This window comes from Lathamus discolor, chromosome 3 (genome assembly GCF_037157495.1).
Source record: "Lathamus discolor isolate bLatDis1 chromosome 3, bLatDis1.hap1, whole genome shotgun sequence".
Taxonomy (NCBI): Eukaryota; Metazoa; Chordata; class Aves; order Psittaciformes; family Psittacidae; genus Lathamus; species Lathamus discolor.
Window position 1 is genome coordinate 12,275,746 of NC_088886.1, and position 24,830 is coordinate 12,300,575.

Here is a 24,830-nt window from a genome sequence, read left to right on the forward strand (position 1 = left end):
TTAGCTCAGCTGTTGGTGGAAAACCATGCAGCCTTATTCCTGGCTTCTCCAGCAATGACCTGGGCATTTAGTTTGGCTTCTTTCTGCATGTATTGTTGAAGAGCTGAGGTGTGGTGTCTTCTGGACAGGGCTGTCTACTGTGAGTGCTTCCAGTAGGTACCAGAGCACTGTGGGGTGAGTGACCTGGATGAGGAGAGTGCCTGGAACAAAGGAGGAATCTACAAGCCTGTCAATGGTGGATGTGGAGACAAGGCGGGGAAATAGGCCTGTCAAAGCCAGGAGTTGTGACATGTGTAACACTCTTAGCTCAAAGAAGAGCACCAGAGGAATAGTGATCGTCAAGGTACTGCTCTCTGCTGATGGGGTCTGGCAGAATCCTGACTCTGCAAGATTCAAGATGGAAACAGCTGCTAAAGGACCAGTGAAGCCTCTTCTTGGCTCCGGGGTCTTCAGGGAATAAGGCACTGTGTGGCTACAGACTTTATTTCTCTTGAACCTTGGATGTTTCTTGGAAGATGGAGCACTAGTCACAAGTTGTTGGGTGCCCAGAAGAGGACACAAGCATCTGGGAAAGGCTCATGGAAGTTCAGCATGAGCTGAGGTCCTCAGACATGTTACCAAAGGCTTTGTCATGGGTGTGGTGCACCATCAGAAGGATTGTCCCTGTCCCTGTTGGAAGGATTTGGACACTGTTGGAGAGAGCCCATTGCATGGGAGGGCTCAGAAATGGAGTGCTGATCCTCTACTGGCTGTGTTTGCATCAACCGGCTTTCAGCGCTTGGTATGTGTGTGTGTGTGTGAACCAGGCTGGAGTCGGGGAGACAGCAGCTCTTCTGCCAGCCCTCCCCTTTCCTCTTGTTAAGATGCAATTTCTTTAATGAGGAAAACCTCTTGAGTAGGAACATCACCTTTCTGAAGGCTTGTCCTGACAAGGCAGTTCAAGCCGACAGAACCGCATATCAACTTCAGCAAATATCAGTCACTCATTACAGAGACTCTTCTCCCCCCCACCCCCTAGCAACACCCCTCGTTCCTAGACAAGGGAATGAATCACGCTCCTGCTCTTGAATACATCATGACAAGTCGTGGTTCTAATGAGAGAGGGCCATTCATTCTGGGTGGAAAGTTCCCTGTGTCGACACAGAAATGTTATTAATTAAAGAGAGCTACCTGAAGCAAAAGATGAAAGGAGCACCAGACCTGCCAAGCTAAAATATGAGTGGGGATACAGCCTCGTTAGGCACACGGTCCTCAGGCCTCCGCATGCTCAGCGGGAGGATTCCTTTAGCCTGTTGCAAGGAGCTATCCTTCAAGTTTAACAGCTTCAGGGATGGATTCAGATACCTGGCATAGTCCGCTTTAGTGCTTGGACCTCATCCTGCACATAGGGTGGAACTGCCACTACTCATTAAGCAAATTGCATTGATGTGGCATTGGGTGGTGAGGGTAATGTGCCTCTGAAGGGCTGAGGGAGCTACCGACTGCAGGAGGCAGTTTTAGTGGAAAAGGGTACTTGGAGTCTGTTGGGGTTGAGCCCTTGTAATGAAAGCTCTTTAGTGTGGTTTATCTCCTCTGAAATGTCAAATTGCCTCCCTCCATGTATGGAACTGGTTTGCCTGCTCTTAAGCACAACGTGAAATAATCTTGGCAACCAAAGAAGCGTTTTTACTGTGTGTTCATAGCTACAGAGCTGAGATACAGTGAGGTTAAGTGATGTGCCTGTGGTTGTGTAGGCAGGCAGAGGCAGAGAAAGGAGCTGAAGCCACACACGCCGAGTCTTGGACCTACACCTTAATGCCAAAAGCATCAGTTAATCCTCCTTCCAGTTTTGGATCATTCTGCAAATGCATTGAACATAGGTGTAGGCTTTAGTCTGTATATCCTGGCATGAAGACACTCGTACTGCACTTACTGTGGCTGATCAGAACATGTTAATTTATGTCTTTACAGGAAACTACTGCTCTGAAGTTTTTTATTTTCTTAAGTAAGTGTTAAAAGGCAAGTACTCTCTAATACAGTGCTAAAACACAGTGAAGTCTCTTGAAATGTTTATAGCCCTTGGTGCTCTTCCTAGGTTGCATATTAGTAAATTCTGAGCAGTAAATTATACCATTGCTTAATTTTATCTCACTGTTTTAATTCTTTCTTTGCAAGTTACACAGGCTGGGAGGATGCTTGCCTTCCTAGGCCAGTTTGCAGTGTGGCAATGGGTCGGTCTTTCCAGCCTTCTGTCCTGGAGGCTTGGTTTGAGATCAGCCTTAGGTAGAGAATGAAGAAGGATTGATGGTGTTAGCTTCCCTTGTCATGCTGTTCTTTATCTCAGAACCAGGAGGGGATTGGTAGCTTCTGCCTGGGGGAGAAATTACAGCCAGCCACTGGATAGAGTGAGTGGTACTGCTTGGGTAGCTGTGGGAAAGGCAGGAGAAGGCAGAGGGTGGGCTGGTTGGGTGGCAGCACGGCAGGAGGTATGTTCAGAGGGTGGCTTTGACAGTAACTAGAAGGAGTTGGTAACTGAAAGATAACATAGTAATCTGTGTTTAAAGATTAATAAAACAATTTGTTTCCAAGTTAGATCTTCGATTATCTTGTTAGATTTGCTTTTAGCGGGGATCATTTTCCTGACCAAGTATGTGGTCTGTATCCTTGCACGGTGACATTGCCTGAAGGAAGAGGGTGCTGTGAACTACAGTGAGGGACAGGACTGAGTATCCAGGGTCAGGGACCTTTTGAGTCAGCTCTGCTGATGGAGTCGTTCATGTAATTACATCCTAAAGTGCTTTGCCAGAGCTGAGCAGGGGAGCCTTGTGAGCATGCTCTTCTCTAGCACTTACAGGGAGTAGCACTGACCCCATTCACTTCTGCGACCCTGCAGTCCAGATTTTTGTTTTTAAAGGAAATGATATCACTTATGCAAAATAAATTTTAGGTTTTAAGATTCCCCCATCTGTACACTCTCATTTAAGATGACTGTAGCACACTTTTGTTATCCTTCTGTAGCAGTTTCCCTGCCTGTCTCCTGTTCTTGCCTTTGTTTGAAATCTGTTGGTTGCATGAGCTTCTGCGAATTGTCTGAGACGTGTGATTCTGGGAATGCCTTTGGGTTAAGCTTTGGACATGAAATCTTCACAGAGGGATCATCATGCAATGGACTGTCACCTTCAGGTCTGCTACTTGTCTGGCGTGTCATAGCAAAGACATTTTTCATAGTCAGGGCTGTAGTGGCCACAGATTTATTGAGCTGTGATGCCGATGCACTCTGGGGAGCACAGACTGCTGCTTGGGAATTAGGACCAGCGAAGTTGGAAACAGCATGAAAGATGGTGGAGAAACTTAGAATAAATTTACAGTATGTGAGGGAATGAGACAGGCATTGCATCGAGTACTTTATTTCCTGCACTGAACCATTGGGATGGGGTAATGAATAGAGAAGGTGGATTTTCCATCGCTGGGTAACTGAACTAGAGCTGTATTTGGAAGCAGTCACACTGAACTGAATGCAAGCCACTGGTCTTGGTGTCATCTGCTCATACCTTAAGGAACCATAATTTCCTCTGCATCAGCAGTCACTAAGGTGGATTCTGTGTGCAGTGAATTCAGGCAAAACAGTTTCAAAATCAATGGATCTATAGTGGATATTTGGTAAAAAGTACACCCTGGCTTCTGTCTGTATGTGAGATAGCAACTCAACATCGTGGTTATCCTGTGCCCTGGGGAACTGAAAAGCTGGTTGGCTTGGGAACTGCAGAGGATAAACCACTGGAGGGCTGTTTGCCATCTGAATTTTGTTGTCTGAGGCATGTGTGAAAAATAGGATTAGCTTCACAAAGTGTGAATTTTCTTTATTACTTCAAAAAGCTTAATTTTTCTAGTGTTAGACAGCCATAGTGTTTCATGCTGGGGCTAAAATGTCAGCTGTCTCCCTTCAGATCTCAGCTCTTCTTACTTCCCAGCTGAAGCAAAGCCAGTTGTATGTTGAGATCCGTGCTGCCCTCCAAGTGGCTTGGTTGGGAGCGATGGTTTCATGGCTTCTCTGCTTAGAGAGGTCTCCTTGAAAAATACTGCCAGCCTGGGAGCAGCAGCGTCCTTCCCCTTCCACTTGCTCTATTGTGTGAGTCAGTAGCTTTCTTGAAAGCATTTTATTTTGTTTGCATGTTTGTTTCCTGTTGGGAGCCATTTTCCTGGATGGGTTCAGTCCCTTTCTTCTTGAAGTTTCTAGCTGGCAAAGACCTACTGGGCCATCTTGAGGTCATCCCTGGTATTTTCCCTCCAGCATATTCTCATGTGCCTTGTCCAGCGAGCGACTCTGCATCCTCAGTAGTGAATGCCTGGGTGTGTGCAGGACTCTTGGGAGGATGCTGGAGCCGTGGACTAACTTTTTGAGCTAAGACCGTTCCACGCTGGAGTTGTCTTTTCCTGTGTGTTTGGTGAGAGTGCTGCCTCAGCCTGGAACACTGAAGATTGCTCTGGACCAGGTCTCAGCAATGATGTGGGCATGTGGAGTTGGTACTAGAAGAAAGAGCAGAAAAGAGGAGGTTGGGGCAAGAGGACTGAGGACATGGTGTGCTGTGCTGGCAAGGCTGTGTGCAGGAAGCTCGTACAGCCAAGGACTTCATCCTGCCTTGGTCTCACCAGCTTTGTTTGCCTCTCTTTGAGCAGGGCTTTCTCCTTCACTCTGCCCAGCACCTGTGTTCTGGAAACCCTCTGTTTTCCCTCCGTAGGTGCTTCATGGTCATCTCTAACTTTTCCTGCTTCAGTTTTTCCACCTGGGTGTTGATCCAGGTCTCGATGTTGACCGTTGGCCAGCGTCTGGAGGTGCCCAGGCATCAGCTGAGTTCATCTCCTTGTCCCTGTCTGGAATCACATGTGTCCCCACAAACCAGGCAGAGGGAGGAGGCTGGTGGGAGGTTGCCAAGACCTCTCCTCCAGCTAGCTGTGCTCCCAGCTCTGAAGAGAACTGTTACATTTTATGGACCATTTAGTTTCCCAATGGTGATCCTAATCCTTCACAGCATGTATGTGCCATTTCTTGGTTATTAAAAGGACCCCTGAAAAGGAGCTGCCCTCCGAGTCAGTGCTCCTCCATGCAGTTAATTGCGGGAGGGTTGTGCTTAGACTGTGAGGCTTAATATTTCCAAACTCTCCCTGTGCTAAGAAGGTGAATTAATACCCAGGTTTTCCCTGCGGCTGCAGGGAATGACCCTGATGTACCCTTAGTAAGGAGGCAGAGGAAGAATGCTTCTGCCGGGAGTAATTCAAACTTGGAGTTGCTCTGGAGGAAGTCCACTTGCTTTCTATATAGAGATCAAGGGTGCTTTAAAGGCTGGCTAGCCAGGTGTCTCAGTCTTTCATCTCTATATCCTTATATTGTGTGACACTTCAGGTACCAAAATAGCTTCCATTCCTTGGGGGCCCAAGCAAGCTCCATGCTTCTTGAGAAAGGAGTGATTACCTTGGATGAACAAGTCAGCCAAAGGATGGATTGCTGTGGTTGCACAGCAGATGTGGGATGGATGGATGGGAGGTGGTTCAAGGGGAGGATCTTGTCAAGTCACACGCTGTGTATGATAAAACAGAGACTGCAAGGCTGTGTAATTCAGGAGTGAGGAAGCTGCGAGGTCCCCTGGTATTGCGAGTGAAATGTTACTGCCACACAGAGCACAGCAGTGTGTCGAAATGAATGAGGCTGGTGTAGGGAGAGCACATATGGCTGGTGTGGGGGGTTAATGCGTGTGAGGGTGATAGGCTTAGGCAGGGGTTTGTCATCACGGTTGCCATGCTTGGGAAGTGCAGTCTAATGGCAGGACCACATGAAAAGAAAGTGGAGCTTGCAAGGGGAGCTCTAAAAGTCATCAATTGCCAAAGTTTTTTTCTGTTTGCTGCAGGCCTGAAGCAAATCGCTGGCTTAAGGGGCTCTGAGCACCTGGGTCTTGCAGTAGATTTACTGGTAAGGTGAAATTAGGAGGGGGCTAGGTAATTAATTCCTCTTGCTGTGACCAGGATGGGAGATGATTCTGACTTGCCACTTCTCCTCAGAAGTTTCTTCAGAAGCTGGTAAGGACTCTGGTTGTGAAACCCAGGAAGCAAAGAGGATCCCTGGGTGCCTGACAATTCCTTTTCTCTGCTGGCTCTTTCTCGCAGGCAGCCTCAGGCTGCCTGCCTCTTTGTTAAGAGAGTGACAGCAATGTGACACCGTGAAAATAATTACTAACAAATCACGGTGGTGACTGCAAACAGCTCGCTGTCTTCAGAGGCATGTCAGGGAGCATTAGAGCAGGGCCGTGGGAGCGGCAGAGCGGCTAGGGGCTCTTTCTCTGCTTTAGGCTGAGGGAAGATCTTTGGAGACCTTTGGCGCCCGCCACCCCCACATCATTCCCTTCGCGTTGGCTTTTTCTTTCTTTCCTCCCTTCCCTGCCTTTGCCATCAATAATTAAGCCCATTAATTGCACAGTGAGTTCAGGAAAGCTGCAGATGGTAAAACCGGGCTTCTGCTTTCCCTGGATTCAGCAACGAGCCACAGAGCAGCAGAAGGATTTCTGGAGGGGTACCGTGGGCAGAAGCACATCCAAGCTGTGTTTCCTATCTTGCAGCCCTCCTGTGCTGCCCTGCACAGTAAGGTTTATTAGCACTGTGCTGCTAGGAATTCATAGGCTGCTGGTACAGGTGAAGAATGACCCGTCTCCTTGTCTTTGGGAGCCTCCAATCTTGGTGAACCTGAAAGTAGGTTTGATTTGTGCAAAACATCATGGCAAAGATGTGGTTGACTGGCATCTCCAGCAAAACTTAATGGGCAGAGGAATGAGAGTGCCTTCCAGGATGCAGTAGGGATGATGCCAGTCAGTGTGGCTGAAGCTGCAAGTGAAGATGATCCTTCAGAGAATAAGCAGTGGACTGATTGTAGGTGAAAAAGGTGGTTGGTACCAAACAGCAGCGCTGAGTGAATCTCTGCAGGGGTGAGGCCCCTGTGGCTGTGTTGGAGTAGGGACCTTTCTGCAGAGCTACACAGAGTCCGAGGGAAAGCTCTCTATAAAGCATGTTATTATAGTGCTATAAAGCTCCCTCCAAAGGGAGGGTCTAGTAGAGATACTGATAGGAAACTGGAAAGCAGCTGCTGGCTGAAGTCTCCTTCAGCAGCATTGATAATCAAACCCCTGGGCAACCTTTGAGAGGGGAGCTCACAGCCTCCCCTCCTTGCTCTCGGTGGTATTTCATCCTCCAGTTTGAGCACGGGCTGTGTCAATTACCCATGCAGAGGAGCACCCTGCTAGGGGAAGCAGGAGGTGTGGGTGGGAGCCCACTCCCGGCTCCTGCTCCATTGAGCAGCCTTCTTCCCCATTCCCCTAGTTACTGAAGTGATTTTCCTGACTGTCACATCGGTAAATAATGTTGCTGGTGTATCTGGCTGGATGCAGTGGTAGTGGAGGGGGGAGGGCTGGCTCTGAGGGTGGCTGTAACAGCCCCTCTCCCCAACTCATACAATATTTATGCAGGGCTGGGAGTCGGCAGCACTGACCTCTGGGTCGTGCTGTTAAACAGCTCCCGCAGCCCCTGCATCCTAATTGCTGCACTTGTCCTTTGCTCTGGAGGATTCGCTGCTCCTTCTCTCTGGCGAAGCAAATGCTAATGCTAGCTCATGCTTGGAAGTGAGGAGCAGTCTCTTCCTCGCAAGGAAAAAACAAACTTGTTTCCCCTTGTGCAGATGTAATTTGCAGCTGCATGGAAACCTGTGTTCAGACCCTGTTACATGACGTGTCAGGCTGCCCACTGCTGCCAGCTTGGAGGCTGTGTCAAGAGCCCGTGGAGCTGTTGTATGTGTAATTTGGGGTTGTGCATTATCATAGGGGATGGGGAGGGGGGTTTGCCTCATCCCCCTGGCTCCTTCTAGGATTCCTCTCTTCCCTCTGCTGGTGGGAGGGAAGAAGAGGCAAGCACAGAATTCAGTTGAGAGAGGCCTGGATGATGTGGTGCCAGACAACGCCAGAAAAGAAGAGGGTTCAAACAGCACAAGACAGAATGGCTTATTTTCTTGTAGATAGATGATCTACTTCAGTGAGTGGGAAGAGAGGTGATACGGAAGGCTGGACACCCTCTGTGTGTTTGAGGGGCACCTGACCCCCTTGTAAGCAGTACAGCCATGGCTAGATGTGAGAGTTTTTCACCTGGCCAGGAAAGGAATTTCAGCTGATTCAGGAGGTTTGAGAAAGCCCAAAAGATAAAGCTGTGTGACTGCTAGAGCTGCCATGGCTTTCCCCCATGCTGCTTGCTGAGCCTGGAACTTCACATCGGGTGTCTTGAGTCCAGTGACCCGACTGGCCACCCATGTCCCTTATCCTGCCTTCCTGAGCTGGCAGCTCCCCTTTGTGACTGGAAAAATGCTGTTTAGGCTGGAGACTAATGGCCTTTAAGTGACATAATTGTATTAAGTTAAGCGTCTACCATTAGGCACTAAACAGTTTATGACTCATAGCAGAGAAGCCCTTGGCCTGGAGAGTTTGTACGCTAAATGGTCTGGACAGGCAAGGCATGGAAGAGGCAAGGTTTCCTCCTGCCTGTTGGTATAGGGAAGGACTGGGACTAGATGTGACTTCTCAGTTCTAGAGCAGTGCCTTGCTCTACGTCTTCCATGCTCCAGTTTCCCAGGGGAAATACTTCTGCAATGGGAACTGTGCAGTGGGAAGAGAAGCATGTTTAATTTTAGCTTAGTTTTTGTGCGTGTTTTGGTTTTGAGGGGGTTTAGACACGATGCGTTGTGGGTGCATCCATTGCATCAGATATATTCCCTTACTCAGTGCATAATTACAGTATTCTGCAGCAGGAGTCTGAAGACTCACTCTTAAAACACCTAGTATGCAGAGGACTAGGCGATTACTGAATTAGTATCAGTGTGAAAGACTCCATAAGAGACTATACAGACGGAGAAAGGACACGCTCTGTGTAATCAGGCTCTGCTGCAGCGTGAATCACAGAATAATTTAAATAGAGATCTGTAATCCAGCCCCCTGCTCAAAGCAGACCTAACTTCAGACTTGGATCAGGTTGCTCAGGGTCTTATCCAGACAGGTTTGAATGTCTCCAGCAGAGGAGATTCCACCACCAGTCTATTCCACTGCTTTATCATCTGTGTGGGGAAGAGTTTTTTCCTGGTAACAAATTGGAATTGCTGCAGCCTGTGGTCATGACAGGTGACTTTCACTGAGAACATGCCTGTGTGGCAGCTGCACACAGTATCCAATTTTGTACTTTCCTATTCATAAGATGCTGTATAATGTCATATTTAGTAAGCAAATGGACTGTCACAGCAAGCTTGCGTGTAGAAATGTGTTTGTGAGGGGGTTTCATACTGTCATGTTCCCCAGGCTGGGGCGGCAACCTCAGCCTTGGAGACTTTCCAATTTCTCTTTCCTTGGGAGCAGTATCATGCATTTTTGATGTCAAAAGGAAGTCCACCTAGTCATCCTCCCTGTCTGGAAGGGCTGGTGAGAGCATTTGCTCTACCCCTTCCCTGATCTGGAGGACTCAGAATGGAGGAGTGCAAAGCTTCTGCCTGCTACACTCCTAACCTCAGCTGAACCGTGGAGCCATTGAGCTCTGGTTTCCTGCATGGTAATTAAGTAGTTATTTAAAAATCAAAAGGTTCAATTCTGATCTTGCTTTCACTGGCCACTTACTAACTCCAGGTAGAGTTACTCTAGTTTTACTCCCACATGGCATAGCAGCAGAATCAGGCCCTGTAAATAGAGCTATGAATCTTTTTAAGAGAAGCTGTTAAGCAGTAGCACATAGATTTATTGTAGCATCATGTGTGTGCAATTGTTGATGAACATCTTCTGTTGGAGGCTGAATACCTGCTGTGTTACAGCCTTGCTTTTAATGTTGAGATAGCATCTCTGCCAGCATCTAGCTGACGCACAGACAGATACCCATAAAAGGGCCAGATTTCACATGATGTTAAATGCCTTCATGTTTCATTAAGGTTGATGGCAGTGGTAGGTACACACTGCTTTGCAGGACAAGTGAGTCACAGTGAGCCACTTGCCCTGTGTGCTTTTTGTGGCAGAATTATTTTCCTAGGATATACATTGCTCTGGCTGCGATCTGGGGTAACAGTTTTTTTCCATTCACTGCCTAGCTGCTTGGAAATCATGGTGTTGGGGATCTCCCAAATTTCTTAGTACCCAGAAAACATGTAGAGAAGAGGGATCTGGCTGTTAGCATGTGATGGATGCTCAAGCATTTCAGCTAGTGCTGCTGTGAGTCCCAAGTGTTAAGGCTTGCAGCTTCCCTTTTAAGCCTCCTGGGCAGGCATATGCCTGCTAGAGAGAAAAAGCGGCACTGTCCAAAATGGGCATGACGGAAAAAGAAAGGAAGGTCTGAAAGTGCCAGGTATTAGCCTCGCTGCTTAGCCTGGGTTTTTGGCCTCATTACACTAATCCAATTAAAGATTGATGGGAAAAGATAACACACACTCCAGTGAAGGGCTTTGTGTGGTGACTGCTTTCCTTCCTGGGCAGTTGGAGTGGCCCTAGTTATCTTGTGCATCACCACACCTCCCCAGGCCCTGCAGACCCACTGGTGCCTCCACATGCCATGGTGTGTGCTCTTCTCCTGCGTTGTGTCTCTCTTATTACTAATGGAGCATGGATGCATTTTAGCTGCTGGTCAGCCCTCATTAATATCCAGAGATGACAGGCTGACATTTGTAAAGAAGACTTGCATTGACCTTCATGTTGTGCATCGGTGCGGTTGCCATGCGGTGCCCTGTGCTGGATGCTTCTTCCTGTGCAGCCTCAGGAATGCATTTGTGTTACCAAAGGGACAGACTGTTCTATAACCTTTTGCTGCTGCCAGGAATGCAGGCGTTGTGTGTGGATGTCTCTGCATCCTTCTGCTCATCCCAAACACCATTCCCTGTAGAGCCTCCATCCATCCCGGTGAACAGAACTGGGGGGTGCTGGGGCTGGGTTCCTTGTCGAGGTTGTTGTTTGGGTACTGGGACCTTAATGGAAGACAACTTCATGCCAGTAGTAATGCCGCATGTGCCTCCTTATCCTGGCTCTTGTCTGGGGATGCAGCAGAAGAAAAGGCTGTGCTGTCCAGGCATCCTGAGCACTGTCAGTCGCCTGTCTTTCCCCTAACCTACCATATCCCAGCTTGAGGACTGCTGCAGCCAACTCAGCAATGACATTTATTAACAGAGGGGGCTTTGAAAGAAGGCAGGCTGCTCCTGCAAAGGCTCCTCGCTGTAACTCCGTCTCCTTTCGCTAGCCCGTCTGAGGCAATGGCTGCTGGTGCTGAAATTCATTAGTGTTTCCTGACAGGCGATGGAGGCTTGCTCTGTCTGTTCCCACTTCTCTGCTCTCATGTCTCTGCTTCACGCATGCTGATATTTAAAGCTGATGTGTGGCTCATAGGCTTGTTGCACTGTGACAACTTTGGGGGTGGTTGAGAGAACTGAAAGGGTGGAAGGAAAGCAGAGAGGCAAAGAGATGGGATCTGTCTCATGGTTTCTGTGAAAGCTCAGGGCTTTTCAGACCCTCTCCAAATGTATTGTCTTTCCACAGCTACTGCTTGTGAATTTTAAGTACAGCCATGCTGGAGTGGTTTGTCCTGCACTGATGGGAGCAGAGAGGGAAGCACCATGGGTATGTTCAGTGAGAGCGAGGTGCAGTCACCTGGCAGGGGCTCATCCAGCAGGAAGCAAGGGCAGGAGGGTTCCCCCAGCCCCTTGGCAGGTCTGTGGGGCTGAGGAGTGTATGAAGTGGGGTGCCAGAGGTCTGGCAGGGGGTTCGCCCCTGCATGAGGGGAGGCTGGCCCAGCTCTTCCCTCTTTGCATGGAGTGCCATAGTGACTCCAGCGCTGGGGTGGAGACATCTCCCTGCCAAAGCCTTGGATTATGCAGGAAAGCTGCTCCAGTATAACTGGAATTGTTGGGATGGGGCAATTGGAGTTTGGGAGGGTTTTTGGAGGTGTGTGCCAGCAGGCTTCAGTTTCTGCAGGCTGTGATATGGCTTGGGCTATGCTGGGACTTGGTGTTTTAACCAAGTTTGGACTTCAGTCTAAGGTTGTCTTTGGGAGGGTGTGGGTTTACCTGAACTGCTTTGAATTCCTAGCTTGGCTCCAGCTCACTTGATGTTCAGTGCAGATGGATGTGGCTTTGCTTCTCATGGTGCTGTTTCTCTGCTAAAATATCTCAGATGCCTTAACACAGGGTGTTATTCCCTCACCAGCTTTTTCTTCTGGGAGAGGGCACCCAGGCATTCCTCTTGGCCTGGCAGACATCCCACTCTACATCAGAACTGAGCATCAACTCTGCACCACATGGTCCAGAGTGATGCCTTGACCAGCCTTGCTTTGAACTAGGCTGCGGGTGGCTTGACAGCTCCTCTCTTTGGCTATCACCTTGTGTGCTGCAGCATTCCGGCAGCTTCCTTCAGGCTTTCCAGCCCTTCTTCAGTGAACGATTTCCAGGGCAGGAGCCTGCCTGCCCTCTCCTTTGCAGCCCAGTGCAGTGGGGATGGCCAGGACACAACTAAAATATTCTGCATCTCTTACAACACAAGGTCTTCATGGCATAGATTTTTTTTTTTTGAAGGCTGAGACCAGGTCTATAAAACCCAAGATTTAATGTCCCTTTATCTTTCCCATAGAGGAGTTTGTTCTTTTAACAGGCTCTATATCAATACACCCAGTGTGTAGGAAGTGGCCCAATTTCTGTGTCTCCTGACATCCTGAACCCAGAAGCAGATGGACGTTAACCAGCTCTGATTAGTTGGGAGAGCCAAGCATTAATTTTTTATACACCACGACCACCTGAGTGATGGAAATCAATTATGGTGGCCCTCCCCCTTCCATATTAATGTGGTTGCTCTGAGCAGAGACAGAGGAACCTGTTGAAATGAGAAACCCCTATTTCTTAGTTTGACCCCCTGGATAATTAGGGTTAAATTGATACGCTATCGCACCGGTGACACATTTTATCTGCCTCTGTTTGTACAAGAGGATACAATAGCGGAGGAAGGACCAATTTGTGCCCTGCTCTAGCTAACCAGACTGAGATAAAAGGTGTCACTAGTCTGATAACATTCTTGCCTCATGCTCCTTTATTGTTGCTCAATTTGCTTTTTTTTAATCCTGTTCTTTTTCTTTCAATACCCTTGGTCATATTTTAACTCCATGCCATCGCATAATGACGCCCTGCTAAATGTGTGTGGAGATAGGCAACTCTGGCTGACAGCCTTTCCTTATAACCGAATTCCAGCCCATCCATCACTAGGCTGCTCTCCTTAACTTAAGGAAAGTGATAACTAAAGCAAGGCCGTTTATCACCGCCGAGCTGTGCGCTTCTTGCTGCCTTGGAGAGAGCTGGCTTCAACGGGAGAAATGCAGCCGTGTCACCTCGCCTCCTATTTGCATCCCGTTCATCTCCAGGCACCATTTACCCTGCAGAGTGGAGGAGCAGGGATGGATGGAAATCAGAGTCTGGGGTGATGGAAGCTCTCTGAAAATGGCACAGAGCTGACAATGCCGACCACAGTCCAAGGAGGACTTGAAGAGCTTGGCTGGTGGAGGAGAGCCTCATGTCACTTGCTTTCCTGCCCAAAGGAGACCCACGTTTGGAGAGCAGACAAAGGTTGTGCATTCCCATCTCTGCTGCTGGGAGGACAGACTTGACCAGAGCTGCATTGGAGGCTGGAAAATCCCACAGCCGTTTTCAAGTTTCTGTCAAGTGCAGTCACACCTGAAGCCATGGTGTTTGCCTGATGGAGTGGTTTTGAGAGCCAGCTTCCTTCCCAAGGAGTGAGAGCTGCAGTGTTTGGGGAGGGAGTGAGATCTCGCTCAACAGCTGGAAGGATCATGAGAAGTTGAATGCAGTGAAATGTGCCATCATTTCTCTTCTTCACTACCTGTAAGAGGGCCAAATGCCAAACTCTTGCTTAAGCAAAGCTGCCCCCGGTGAGCAAGATTGACTTCTGCAAGTGCAAGAAGTTGTACCGAGCATAAAAGCGTGTTTAGCAAATGAGCTGCTCAAGTGAATGTTGGCCCTGATAAATGGAGATACTTCCTTACAGGTCTTGGCACTTCTGTTCCCCAAGAGAGCCACACACGTACCTTGTGCACTCCAGCCTGGAAAAGATAACTGCAGAAACTCCTGCCTCATTGCCAGGCTAGAAGTGGGGGGGCCCACTGCAGGTGGTGAGCTTGGAGCTGAGGAAAAGACATTTCAGGGGTCTTTTCCTCCCCGTAGTTGCTTTGGGACCTGGTTTCTGTGCAGTGAGAGCCCTGGTTCCCTGTGCTGGCAGCACTGTGCACCCAGACTAGACCAGACCTATGCAGCAATCCTTAGCGAAAGGCAAGTGCATTGAGCAGCTGTATCCCTGCTGCATCTTCCAGCTCAGAGAGTAGACTGATGCTTTGGTCCATGCTCCTGACAGCCAGCCCAGGTTATAGCATGAGTGTAGGTCTTGTAATGCTTGGAAAACTTGGTGAAGTCTCTGTGATGCTAGTGTGAAATGAGGGGACACAAGTGCAGAGGGGGAGGGGGAATGTCCTTAGGTCACACAGCTTCACAGGCAGTTTCTGGGGTTGTTACTTGTTTGCAAAAACACGTCATTTATTTAGTTGACATATTTATTTGGAGCATTTATTTTCTCCAATTAAAGACCCACTGTCCAGTGCCCAGGGCATACTGCCATCAGTCTCTGGGTGGAAATGGAACCAGACTGTCCAGTTTGCTGGGCCTTTTGGTCCCACAGGGAGGGAAATGCTTTAGATGTCATTCGTTGCACTGGGTGGTTAGCTGTCAATTCCTGTGGCTAACAAGAGCAGTGCTGTACTTGCTACTTCTGGGCCCTGTCCCAGTGTTAGGTGAATTGATAATTATTCCTCTAACAGGGAATATTATAAATGGGATGTGTATTAATGAAAACCTCTTGGATTGGGAGAAGAAACTCTGCTTTTAGTAACATACCTTTTGCTGACTCTTCTTACCATCCTCTCTAAATGTGAGCAGTCTAAGAGAGGTTGAACTGATCACATGTGTGTTTAGATGAGTCATTTGGTTTAGATGGTTCCTTTTCTGGTGATCTTTCCAGTAGAAAGCAGCTTTCCTGGAGAGCAAGCTTTCTCAGCATGTTGATAGGGGCTGGTGGGGTCTGTTCAACTACGAATGTCATGGCCATATGTGTAATGGCAGCGAAATGCATGGACCAGGCTGCTATTTATGTGACAGCTATGCAATTGTGGGGGGTGACTCCAGGTGGTTTATTTCAGCATGATGGTGCTAGCATCAGATGAGCCATGGCCAGAGATGAGACTGTGCTGTCAAGTCACATTGCTTATCCTGCAAATTGCCAGAGCACTGCTGCTTGCAAGCTTGTTGACAGGCTTCTTGCTTTCAAAGAAATTCCTCTGGACCTCCGTATTCAAATGTGTTTGTATGACTTAAATTATTGCTCCTAAATAATAACCAGGCATTTGGATTTGGCACAGGGAGTCTATTTCTGTCTTAGCCTAAGCAGGACTCAAAAAGCCAGTATGCTGGTGGGTTGCAGTGTGTGCTGGCTCCACTGGCCAGGTATTCCCTGGAGATTCTCCTGGATATGTTTGCGAGCTTCCTTCCTTTTCTTCCCAGAGAAACTGATGCAGCACTGACACCAAATCACTCTGGTACTGTTTTACCCTGAGTCTCACGTTATCTGCAAGTGCATTGTCTGTGTCAGTCCTTCATCTCTGTACTTGGGAAACTGTAGGTCTGAAGAGGTGCTGCTCTGTTCAGCAAAGGGTTTGGAGCTGGGCTGAACATTCAGGTACAGCTCAAGGTGGTGTATCTAGCTTGTATCCACATGTGACCAGAGCTTGTTCCTGAATTTCAGCCTTGAGTCTAAAGTCCGGTCTAGACTATTCACTCTCTCCTTTATGGAGGAGTGGGAGAAGACTTTGCCTTGGATATGGTCTGCGTTGGGATGTTTGAACAGCTGATGCTGGCACTTGCAGCTCTTCCCTCCTCTTCTACAACCTCCCAAATGCCCAAGGAAGTTGTAAGATTCCCCACCCCCCTCTGTTTGCAAAAGCCGATTTCTGGGGCTGTGGCTTTTAACATGCACAAATGGCTCTAATTTAGTCATTTATTTAGTTGACATATTTATTTGGGATGTTCCTTTGCTTCAGTTAAAGATCCTGTGACCAGTGCCCCAGGCGTGCTCAGCAGTACGTGAATGAACAAGATCCATCAATTACTCTTGATCAGATCAAACCGGCCGGGGAAAACTCCCATAACTCATCTTCCTGCACAGGCTTGGCTGAAGCTGCTTGGCTTCGCGACTCAGGCTTCCCCCTCTGAGGGGCACTTAGTAGCTCCCCTGCCAAAACACTCATCAGAATGTGGGAGAAACAGCTTTCCAAATCCTGGGGTCCTCCTGTCCCTTTGGGAAATTCCCTCACAAGTGCCGTTTTGTGAGCCCTGTTCTGCAGCTTGCTGTAGGAAGGGAGATGTTAAGATGATCTTAAGGTCCTTTCCAACCCTAACCATTCTATGATTCTACATGTGCTCATAGCTCTGGCTGCTCGTACCCCAACCCATAGTGTGACAGTGTGCAGCATCTTGTATCTTCAGAGTTGTGACTGCTTTCTTCTTCCAAGCACATGCTCGGAAGACAGCCTCTGCTTTCTTAGCCCTAAAACATTGGTCCTGCAGCGTTACTACCTAAAAACTGAATGTATTCGTGCCTTCTTCCCTCCCTATGTCTCATTCGGTGTTTTAACCATAAAGTTCAAATGGAAAAGCGCTAGGGCATGGCAGGTGAATTGTCAGTCTTTCCACCTGCCCCGTGAGCCACTGGCTGAGCAGGATGGTTTTGCAGGGATTTGTGATGTGTTCACTTAGCAAAGGACAGCCAGGATGCTCCAGTCACGTTTGTGTGTTAGCCACTGTGGAGCAGAGCTGCATGCTGTGCTTGCACACAGCTCCTGTTGAAAATGATCAGTGTGAAAGGTATCAGCAGCCTGGATGTGGCTGGATGTAATGTAAGTCTTCAGCCAAGCTGTGCTCTCATGAGATACTCTCCTTTTGCCAAGAGCTATGGTCCTTCTGATGTGCAGCGTGTTACAGCGGACTTGAGGGTCTCTTCCATCTCGGAACAAAATGCACTTAAGAAAACAGAGTTTGTGTTGTCAGGACACTGATTGAATCAAACCTGCTCTCTCTTCTCTCTTACAGGTTACCAGGACAATGCCAGTACTTAGGGCTGCCGGTTGCTGATTACTTCAAACAGTGGATTAATCTGAAAAAGGTACTTTTACACAAACTGCCATGGTCTCCTTCAACCTCCCCCTCCCCTTGCCCTTCTCCTTTCCTCTTTAAGGAGGTGTCTAATAACTACTGCTGTTTTGCATTGAAATGAGTTATTTTCTCAGAAGCTGGGCTGAGCGAGTCCTCCAGCTCCCTATTGTATCTCCTCTAATAGAGTCTTACTGTACTTGATGGGATGTGTTCTGCAGCTGGGGAGAAGCCCATTGTGGCAGGCACAGTGCGGTGTCTCTGCATAATAGTGGGACACTGTGAGGCCCCTCTGCAACTGAAGGTTGTATTGGCCTCGGTGTTGCTGACTCTGTTTTGTTTTGCAGCCGTATAAAGCTCCTAGGAGCACGGTTCCCTTCAGATCAAATTCTAGTTGATAAATGTGGATATGTTCCAGTATAAAAACCAGCATTTCCCTTCGCGGTGCAGGGACGGAAGATGTCTCAGCAGCACATCCACCTAAGAGACTGGTGATCACTTTGCAAAGCAAAATGCCTCGGACTTTACTGTCTGGTGCCTTGTGTTGCTCCACGCCTTCTCTGGGTGTCTACAGAGGAGCTTGGTGTGCATCCACAGGGTCTCCTGGCAGTGCTGTTCTGTCTGCACAGAAAAACATGGTGATGCCATTAGTCACAAATCAAAATGGGAAGAAAAGAACAAGTGTGATTACAAGCAGTAGCAGGGTGAGGGGAAAGGCTGGGGTCTGTGCATGAGAGAAGCTGGGGTGGCCTTCCTGGTTAAGATTCCCTCCCCCCATCCAATTCAGTGTTTTATTTGGGTTTCTGCATCTTTTCTTGATAATTAGGGGTCTCGGTAAGTGGAATTTGCTTGTAAACAGCTCATTGTGGGCTTTTCTTTTGTTCTTTTATTTATTTATTGTTTTAAATGGAAGCTCGAGTGACAGGCAGAAGGACAATTTGCATGATCTGTTCCATCAAATAGGGTAGAACATGAACTTAACAAGAGATGCTGGCAGCACATTCCCAGCTGAACTTGTCAAAGGGTCTTGTATTTCCCTGCTGTCAGAGCAAATCTTTTGGCTGATTGCTGGTCCTTGGTAAATGAAATCTGAAAGCACATTGGGGCATTCTGCAGTTCAGTGACCATTAATGATCGCCATTTGAAGTTCACTAAACTTCCGGTGAATGGATAGCAGCTATATAACCAGCAGGTTGATGGCTGCAGAATAATAATACTTAAAAAGAAACAAATAAAAAAAAATCCCTATGTGCTGTGATGTTTGCTAAGAAGTAGGTTGATCCAGCCATGTTCCTCCTCTGGGGCTCAGGATGAATGACTCACAGCTCTTTCCTGTAGTTCAAATCTCCTGGATTTAGCGTGTTAGGAGCTGGGATTCATCATAATGTGGACATCCAGGCAAGTGGCTGTTCTTCAAGATGGGTATTTTATGTATTGTGCTAAGTTGAGCATCCATGAAGTACTAAGCGCAGAGCTAAAGGCAGGAGGAGGAGGGAAGCTGTTGCAGTCAAGTGCTCCCTTGCCCAGTTCTCTGAAGGGGTCACAAGAGAGGATTTCCAGCCTGAATAAGTAATTCTGTCCAAGCACCTGCACCCAATAAGCCTCAGTTTCTTTTGAGTGAGCTCCTAGTGTGAGACAAGCAAGAGTGGACAGGTATATAGCTCCCCTGTTCTTCCCTGCATAGATCAGGTGGCCCCTTTTCCCCTACCTGTGGCATGTTCCTGACTTAGAAATACTTCCTAGGGCAAGTCTGCCACTGACCTGATCCATGAAATGAAGGTGCTGGGGCAGGAGGGGGTGGGGGGTGTGCGAAACTGCTAATTTCTAGGTTATGGATAATTAAAAGACTTAGATGTTTCAGACATGGAGAAAACAGGCATGTGTGACCGAGAGCATTTTCCTGCAGGATGGCCCCACCTGCATCTGCTGTTGCTTCTTTGGGTCTCTGCTTGTGAGCAGAGCACGAGAGCCCTTTTGAGTCAGGGAGCTGTTGCTGCAAATAACAAGCCAATGTGGAAGTCTGAGATTACATATGGAAAGGTGTGTGCATGGGGCAGACGTGTTTGTGTACCTGTGGGTAGTGGAACAGCAGCAGAACATGCTCCGGATTCTCTCTGCCAATGCACACAAGGCTTCAGCTCCTCTTTGTCTCCATTTTGTATCATTTGAAGAAACAGTCCTTGTCTGTGCTCACTGTGCCAGAGGACAGGATGCTCCAGAGCTCAGTGGTTCCTCTTGCCATAGTGGTGAGATGGTCTTTCTCAGGGTTTATTCTCCTGTAAACTCTTCCCTTGTCACTTGTTTACTGCAGGGGCAGTTGAGGTGAGAACCCCACGGCTCCAGGCCTGTTTCGCAGTTTCCAAGACATGCCTCTCAGGCAAGCTGAAGACAGGAATCTGCCCCCACTAGCTACCACGCTCGTGTTTCCCCAAGCAAACGTTTTTGGATTGATCTGGCTGTGCAGGTGGTAGTGAGCTCCACATCTGACTGTTGTGATGGTGGCCACAGTGTCTTGAGATTTGTGAAAAAGATCTGTGGAGGACAGAGGCAGAAAAGCTGCCTGTGCACTTGACCGTGTTTGCTGAAGTTTTTACCTTGCCCTGTGCCCCCCCAGCCTGCTAATGCATCCCTTCTGTCAAGCCTGATCGGTGTTTGCTGACATTTTTAATGTCACTGAGCGATCTTGTATCTCTAGTGAACTGTCAGTGTAGAACTGACTTGGGGCAGAGAGTTATCATGTTCTTCTCTTCGATTAGCTCAGCGTTGTGGGAGGGCAGCAGAAAGCAGAGGAGGCTTTCTCTGAATGCTGCAGCATTTCAGATATCCCCCTAAACCATCTCAATAGAGAGCCAGTATCCCATCTGCCAGTTCTCCTTATGTACCTGTCATGTCGATCCACAGAGGCCCTGTGGGTTGGGACTGAGGTGCAGAACCTGAGCTACATCATTGGAGCTGGATGCTCAGGATGGAAATAGCAGAGTGCTTCATGTCGGGAGAGAAGGACACCAGTGGAGTAATATATGCAGAAAGCAGGAGGCTGTGGGTCAAGATTTATGTGAAAAGGAAAGCTGCTGCAGCTAACAAGCTATAACCAAGCTGCTGCCCCAAGAGCATCCTCAGGTAGCCTGAGTAAATTCATTAGTTCTTATTCTAACAGAAGGATCAGCTCTCATTCATACTCCCTTTGCTTTTTCAGGACCCTCTGTGGTTTATCGTTCCAGGTCCTGCTTCAGTTAGCAGCATGGTTGGTCCTGTGGTAGAGCCTCATCCTGCGGGGATGAAGCCGGCATGGTGTTAGGCTGAGGACAAGGTGCTTACAATTGCAGGGTGGCCGGAAACCTGGGAATGGGAAATCCAGCAATCAGCAGTATCAGCACCACTGGGTAGGGAGCACATCACAGAGGGGAGAGTGGTTTGATGGAGGGAGGAGGTGGAAGAATGGGGTGAAGCTAAATTTTCTTAGAATTAGCTTGTGCAAGAAAAACCTTAGAAGGATGCTGCGGGTGTCAAAATAGCCAGACCAAAGGTATAACCCAGATTGTCTCTGTACCACAGGCTAGTAACTGGTGCTTGCAGGTGTAACAAGGAGAGCATGGTTCAAGACAACTTTCTCTGCTTCCCAACAATTGTCTCTTCAAGGATTGAGAGCTGGTGGCTGCCTTATGACCACTGTGTCGAGCACCCACAGTTTTTACCGCATCCGTCTAGCAGAAATTTGTACCTCTTTTTCTGAATCTGTTCATGCTTCAGTTTCAACATCATCCTGCAGCAATGAGTGTTGCTGTTTAGTTATGCATTAATTATACTCTGTTTATTCATATGTTGCGTGAAGATGTGGGTCCTTTTGTTTCTTTTAATCCTACTGTCAGATCATTTTCTTGGGCTGAGGTCTTGCATTGTGTGAAAGAGCAAATAAGTGTTCCCAGTTCTTCTCCCCTGTGTTATTCTTGAGACCTCTGCCATACTCTTGCTTAATTGTGTCTCTTCCAGCACAGCATAACTTGTCAGAGGGCTGGCGCAAAGGTACTTGCGGGCGCTGTGAGTAGAACTGGGTTGTGGAAGCTATTTTTAGCACTGTATACACTATCCCGCTCCCCCATTTCTCTGGATGTTAAGCGGTTAAAAGTGGTTCATGTATCCATTAAGGTTTTGGTTTATTCCTTCATTTCCAAACGATACTTTATTTATTTTGTTTAAAAAGACAATCTTCATACCCATCACAGAGCTGCCCTTTTCTCAGGACATCTGACCTGGCATGTTTGACCATCTTTGATTTCTGTTCACAGAAGGCAGCATATCTTTAGGTACAGAAATAGTGGTTCCTTAAGAAGTGACAGAAAACTGGTCCTGGCCTGACATCCTCCTGAAGTTCAGAAGAGTTTTTACGAAAGGCAGGGGCTGAATGATGTGTGTGGAGGAATGCAACTTTCCTTCTCTCAGCATCACGAAACAGAGGTGACAGCCCTAGGCAGCACACCGTGATCATGTTGAGGGTGCCATGGTTGTGTGCAGAGCTGGCCTTTGTTGGTATCTAGATACTCCTAGTTGGAAACAAACAACTATTACAACGCACAAATGTTTTAAGGTCACCTCTTCACATTGTGAAATCTAACAGAGGAAGCCTGTAATAGGATGTTTTTGTTAATATTTGGCAACTAGAAATAAACACATCTTAAACAAACAAAGATTTGCTAACAGCTTTTTGTCTCTCCTCTGAATTAACAATTCCATCTGCCTTTGGGGTGGGAGGAGGAGTGCTTTGGATGAAGAACTTTGAAATGGGTATAACTGAAAAATGGTTTAATTTTTTGGCCTATGTGGCTGGAAGTTGCTTTTGTGAGGTCTAACTTCATGAGGACTTATTGTGATTGTTATCATTTGTCTGTTTATTGAGTTACTGGCGATGGGGAATATGAAATGCCTAGGAAGATTACAAATAGCAGAGGACTCCTTAGGCAGAGTGTTTCATGGCCAAAGCACCAAGCACATGGAAAGATGTTGCCACTTAACTGTGAACAGCTGCTCATATACCCGCAGTGCTCAGTGCTTTGCTGGTTTGCAGCATGGGTGAGTGCTCCCAAACCCTGTCACACCTTCCTTCAATGGGAGCTGTACTTTCCTGGGCTTCTCACACTTGGCTGTGGACTTCTTGGCTTCGGAAGGTCTCTCTCAGAAGGCGAGAAGGTGAGAGGTTGTGAAAGGAAACGTAAGAAGTGTGACTCCAGAGTTAAGGGGAGTAAAAGTGTCTTTTCCATGGAGATTAGCAAATAAAAGTGTCTGTGTAGTGGCATTGGTTCACAGCTGGAAGGAAGTTGAAGGAATTGCTTGTAACAGCAAAATGACTGTGTTTGATAAATACTTAGCTCTGTATTTACAGAAAGGCAGAGGCTGCCCTATTGCTGAGCAAGAGGTTTGCTGTTACAACGCAATTTTCTGATAAAGCTAAGTGGTGGCTTTTGGTTGGCATTTTGCATAACTGGTCTACAAGAGTTTTTGAAGAGCTGGCTGAGAAGCCCTGGACTGTTAATAAGTCTTTGAACATGGGGGAAGTTCTAGAGGACTGGAAGAACGCTAATGTTATACCAGTAATTTAGAAGGGCAAATGGGATGACCGATGAAGTAATTATAGCCCTATCAGCTTGACATTAATTCTGGGCAAAGTAATGAAAAGCCAGATATCATAGTTGATTAATAAAGAATGAAAAGAGGGTAATATAATGCCAATCAATGTGGATTTATGGAAACTAGATCTTTTTCAAAGTAACTTGATATTTTTTTTTATGAGACTGCATGTTTGGTTGATAAAGGTAACCATGTCAACGTAATATACTTCTGGAAGGCATTTGACTTGGTACCTTATGACATTTTGATTAAGAAACAAGAGTGATACAAAATCAACATGGCACACATTACATTGATTAAGAACGAGCAAACTGACAGCTCCTAGCATTTAATTGTAAATGGATAATCATCATGGAGTGCATGTCTTCCTAGTGGGGTCCCACAGGGATCTATTTCTCAGACCTCTTGTATTTAACACTTTTATCAATGCCCTAAAAGAAAACATAAAAATCATCTTCGATAAAGTGTGCAGATACTGCATCCAGGAGGCAGCTGCTTTGGATTTATAAACAGGCAATGACGAGTAGGAGCAGAGGGGCTGGATCATCCATTTCATTGGAACTGTTTTGACCGGTGTGGGATGCTGGGTTCCATCTCTGCACTGGAAAGAATACTGGAGACTTGAAGATTGGACAAGAGCTGTAAGACCCTGGGGGCCATTTAAAGTTACAGAGAGAAGGGTAAGGGAGACTTGACTGTAGTCTGTAAGTATTTAAAAGGAGAGCTAAAATGTGGTGAGAGGCTCCTTCAGTCTAGCAGACAAAAGCATAGAATCATAGAATGGTTTGGGTTGGAAAGGACCTTAAGATCATCCAGTTCCAATCCCCTGCCATGGGCAGGGATGCCTCGCACTAGACTGTGTCGCCCAAGGCTCTGTCCAACCTGGCCTTGAACACTGCCAGGGATGGAGCATTTATCACTTCTTTGGGCAACCTGTTCCAGCGCCTCCCCACCCTCACAGTGAAGAACGTCTTCCTTATATCTAACCTGAACTTTCCCTGTTTAAGTTTGAATCCATTACCCCTTGTCCTATCACTGCAGTCCCTGATGAAGAGTCTCTCTCCAGCATCCTTGTAGGCCCCCTTCAGATACCGGAAGACTGCTACGAAGTCACCAGTGAAGAGAACTGCGTAAGCAGTTCCAGTGCCTGGAAGCCAAAGCGAGGTAATTCAGGTGCAGATTTTTACAGTGAGGGTAATTAACCATTGGAACAACTTACCGAGGGCTGTGGTGCGTTCTCCAGCTCAGGAAGCAAGGTTTTTTCCCCAAAAAGATCAGCTCTGGTTCAAGCAGGAGTTAATTTGGGGCAGTCTCATGGCCTTTGCAGCCAATCCCGGCAGTTTCTTCTGCCATGATCATCTTCAGCTGTCCATCTCAGCATAGCTCTGGCCGCTCCATTCCCTTGTGGTGACAGCACCCTCAAAGGCTCCTGACTTGGGGGACCAGAGGTGGCACGAATGCTGCGAGGCTGGGTATGGAGAGGCCGGCATCCCGCTGGCATGGGCATGGGAGCCCTCCTACTCCAGGGGCTGGAGCACAGCAGCCGTCCACCACTTCTCCTTTAAATCTGTCGTGCGGCTGTCTGAACTCTGAAATTTCCTTCACTCTCTCCCTCTCATTGTTAACATGTGTTGCCTTTGGGGTAATCAGGGAAAAAATATTATGTCCTTTTACAATTACCGGGTTTTGGAATATTAAAATGTCTCTCTGCATCGGCAGTGTTATTTTGATTGGTATTCTAACCTTTGACTAGCCCATAAAGCGAGCCGCTCTTCAAGCCAATATTGCAGGACTGAAATTTAATTCCGAAATGATTCCAGATAATAGGGAGACAGATAATATATGCATGAAGGATATTATGTTTGGACTAAATGCAGCAGGGCCAGGGCTTGGGAGTTGAATAATAGCCCAGAGTGAGTTATAATCTGTGGGACAG

The 24,830-nt window shown here is 47.5% G+C and overlaps 1 protein-coding gene across 4 annotated transcripts in view; it reads left to right on the forward strand.

Moving 5' to 3' along the window:
* The window catches only part of ERI3 (ERI1 exoribonuclease family member 3), a 130,671-nt gene that overhangs the window by 33,677 nt on the left and 72,164 nt on the right, over positions 1-24,830 (forward strand). For 3 of the 4 annotated variants that reach the window (XM_065673536.1, XM_065673533.1, XM_065673534.1), the window contains one exon: positions 17,213-17,285. In XM_065673536.1, coding sequence (XP_065529608.1) covers positions 17,213-17,285 — 73 coding nt within the window. Of the gene's footprint in view, positions 1-17,212; positions 17,286-21,558; positions 21,931-24,830 lie in introns of those variants that run through there. The other variant, XM_065673535.1, reaches the window with a different exon arrangement.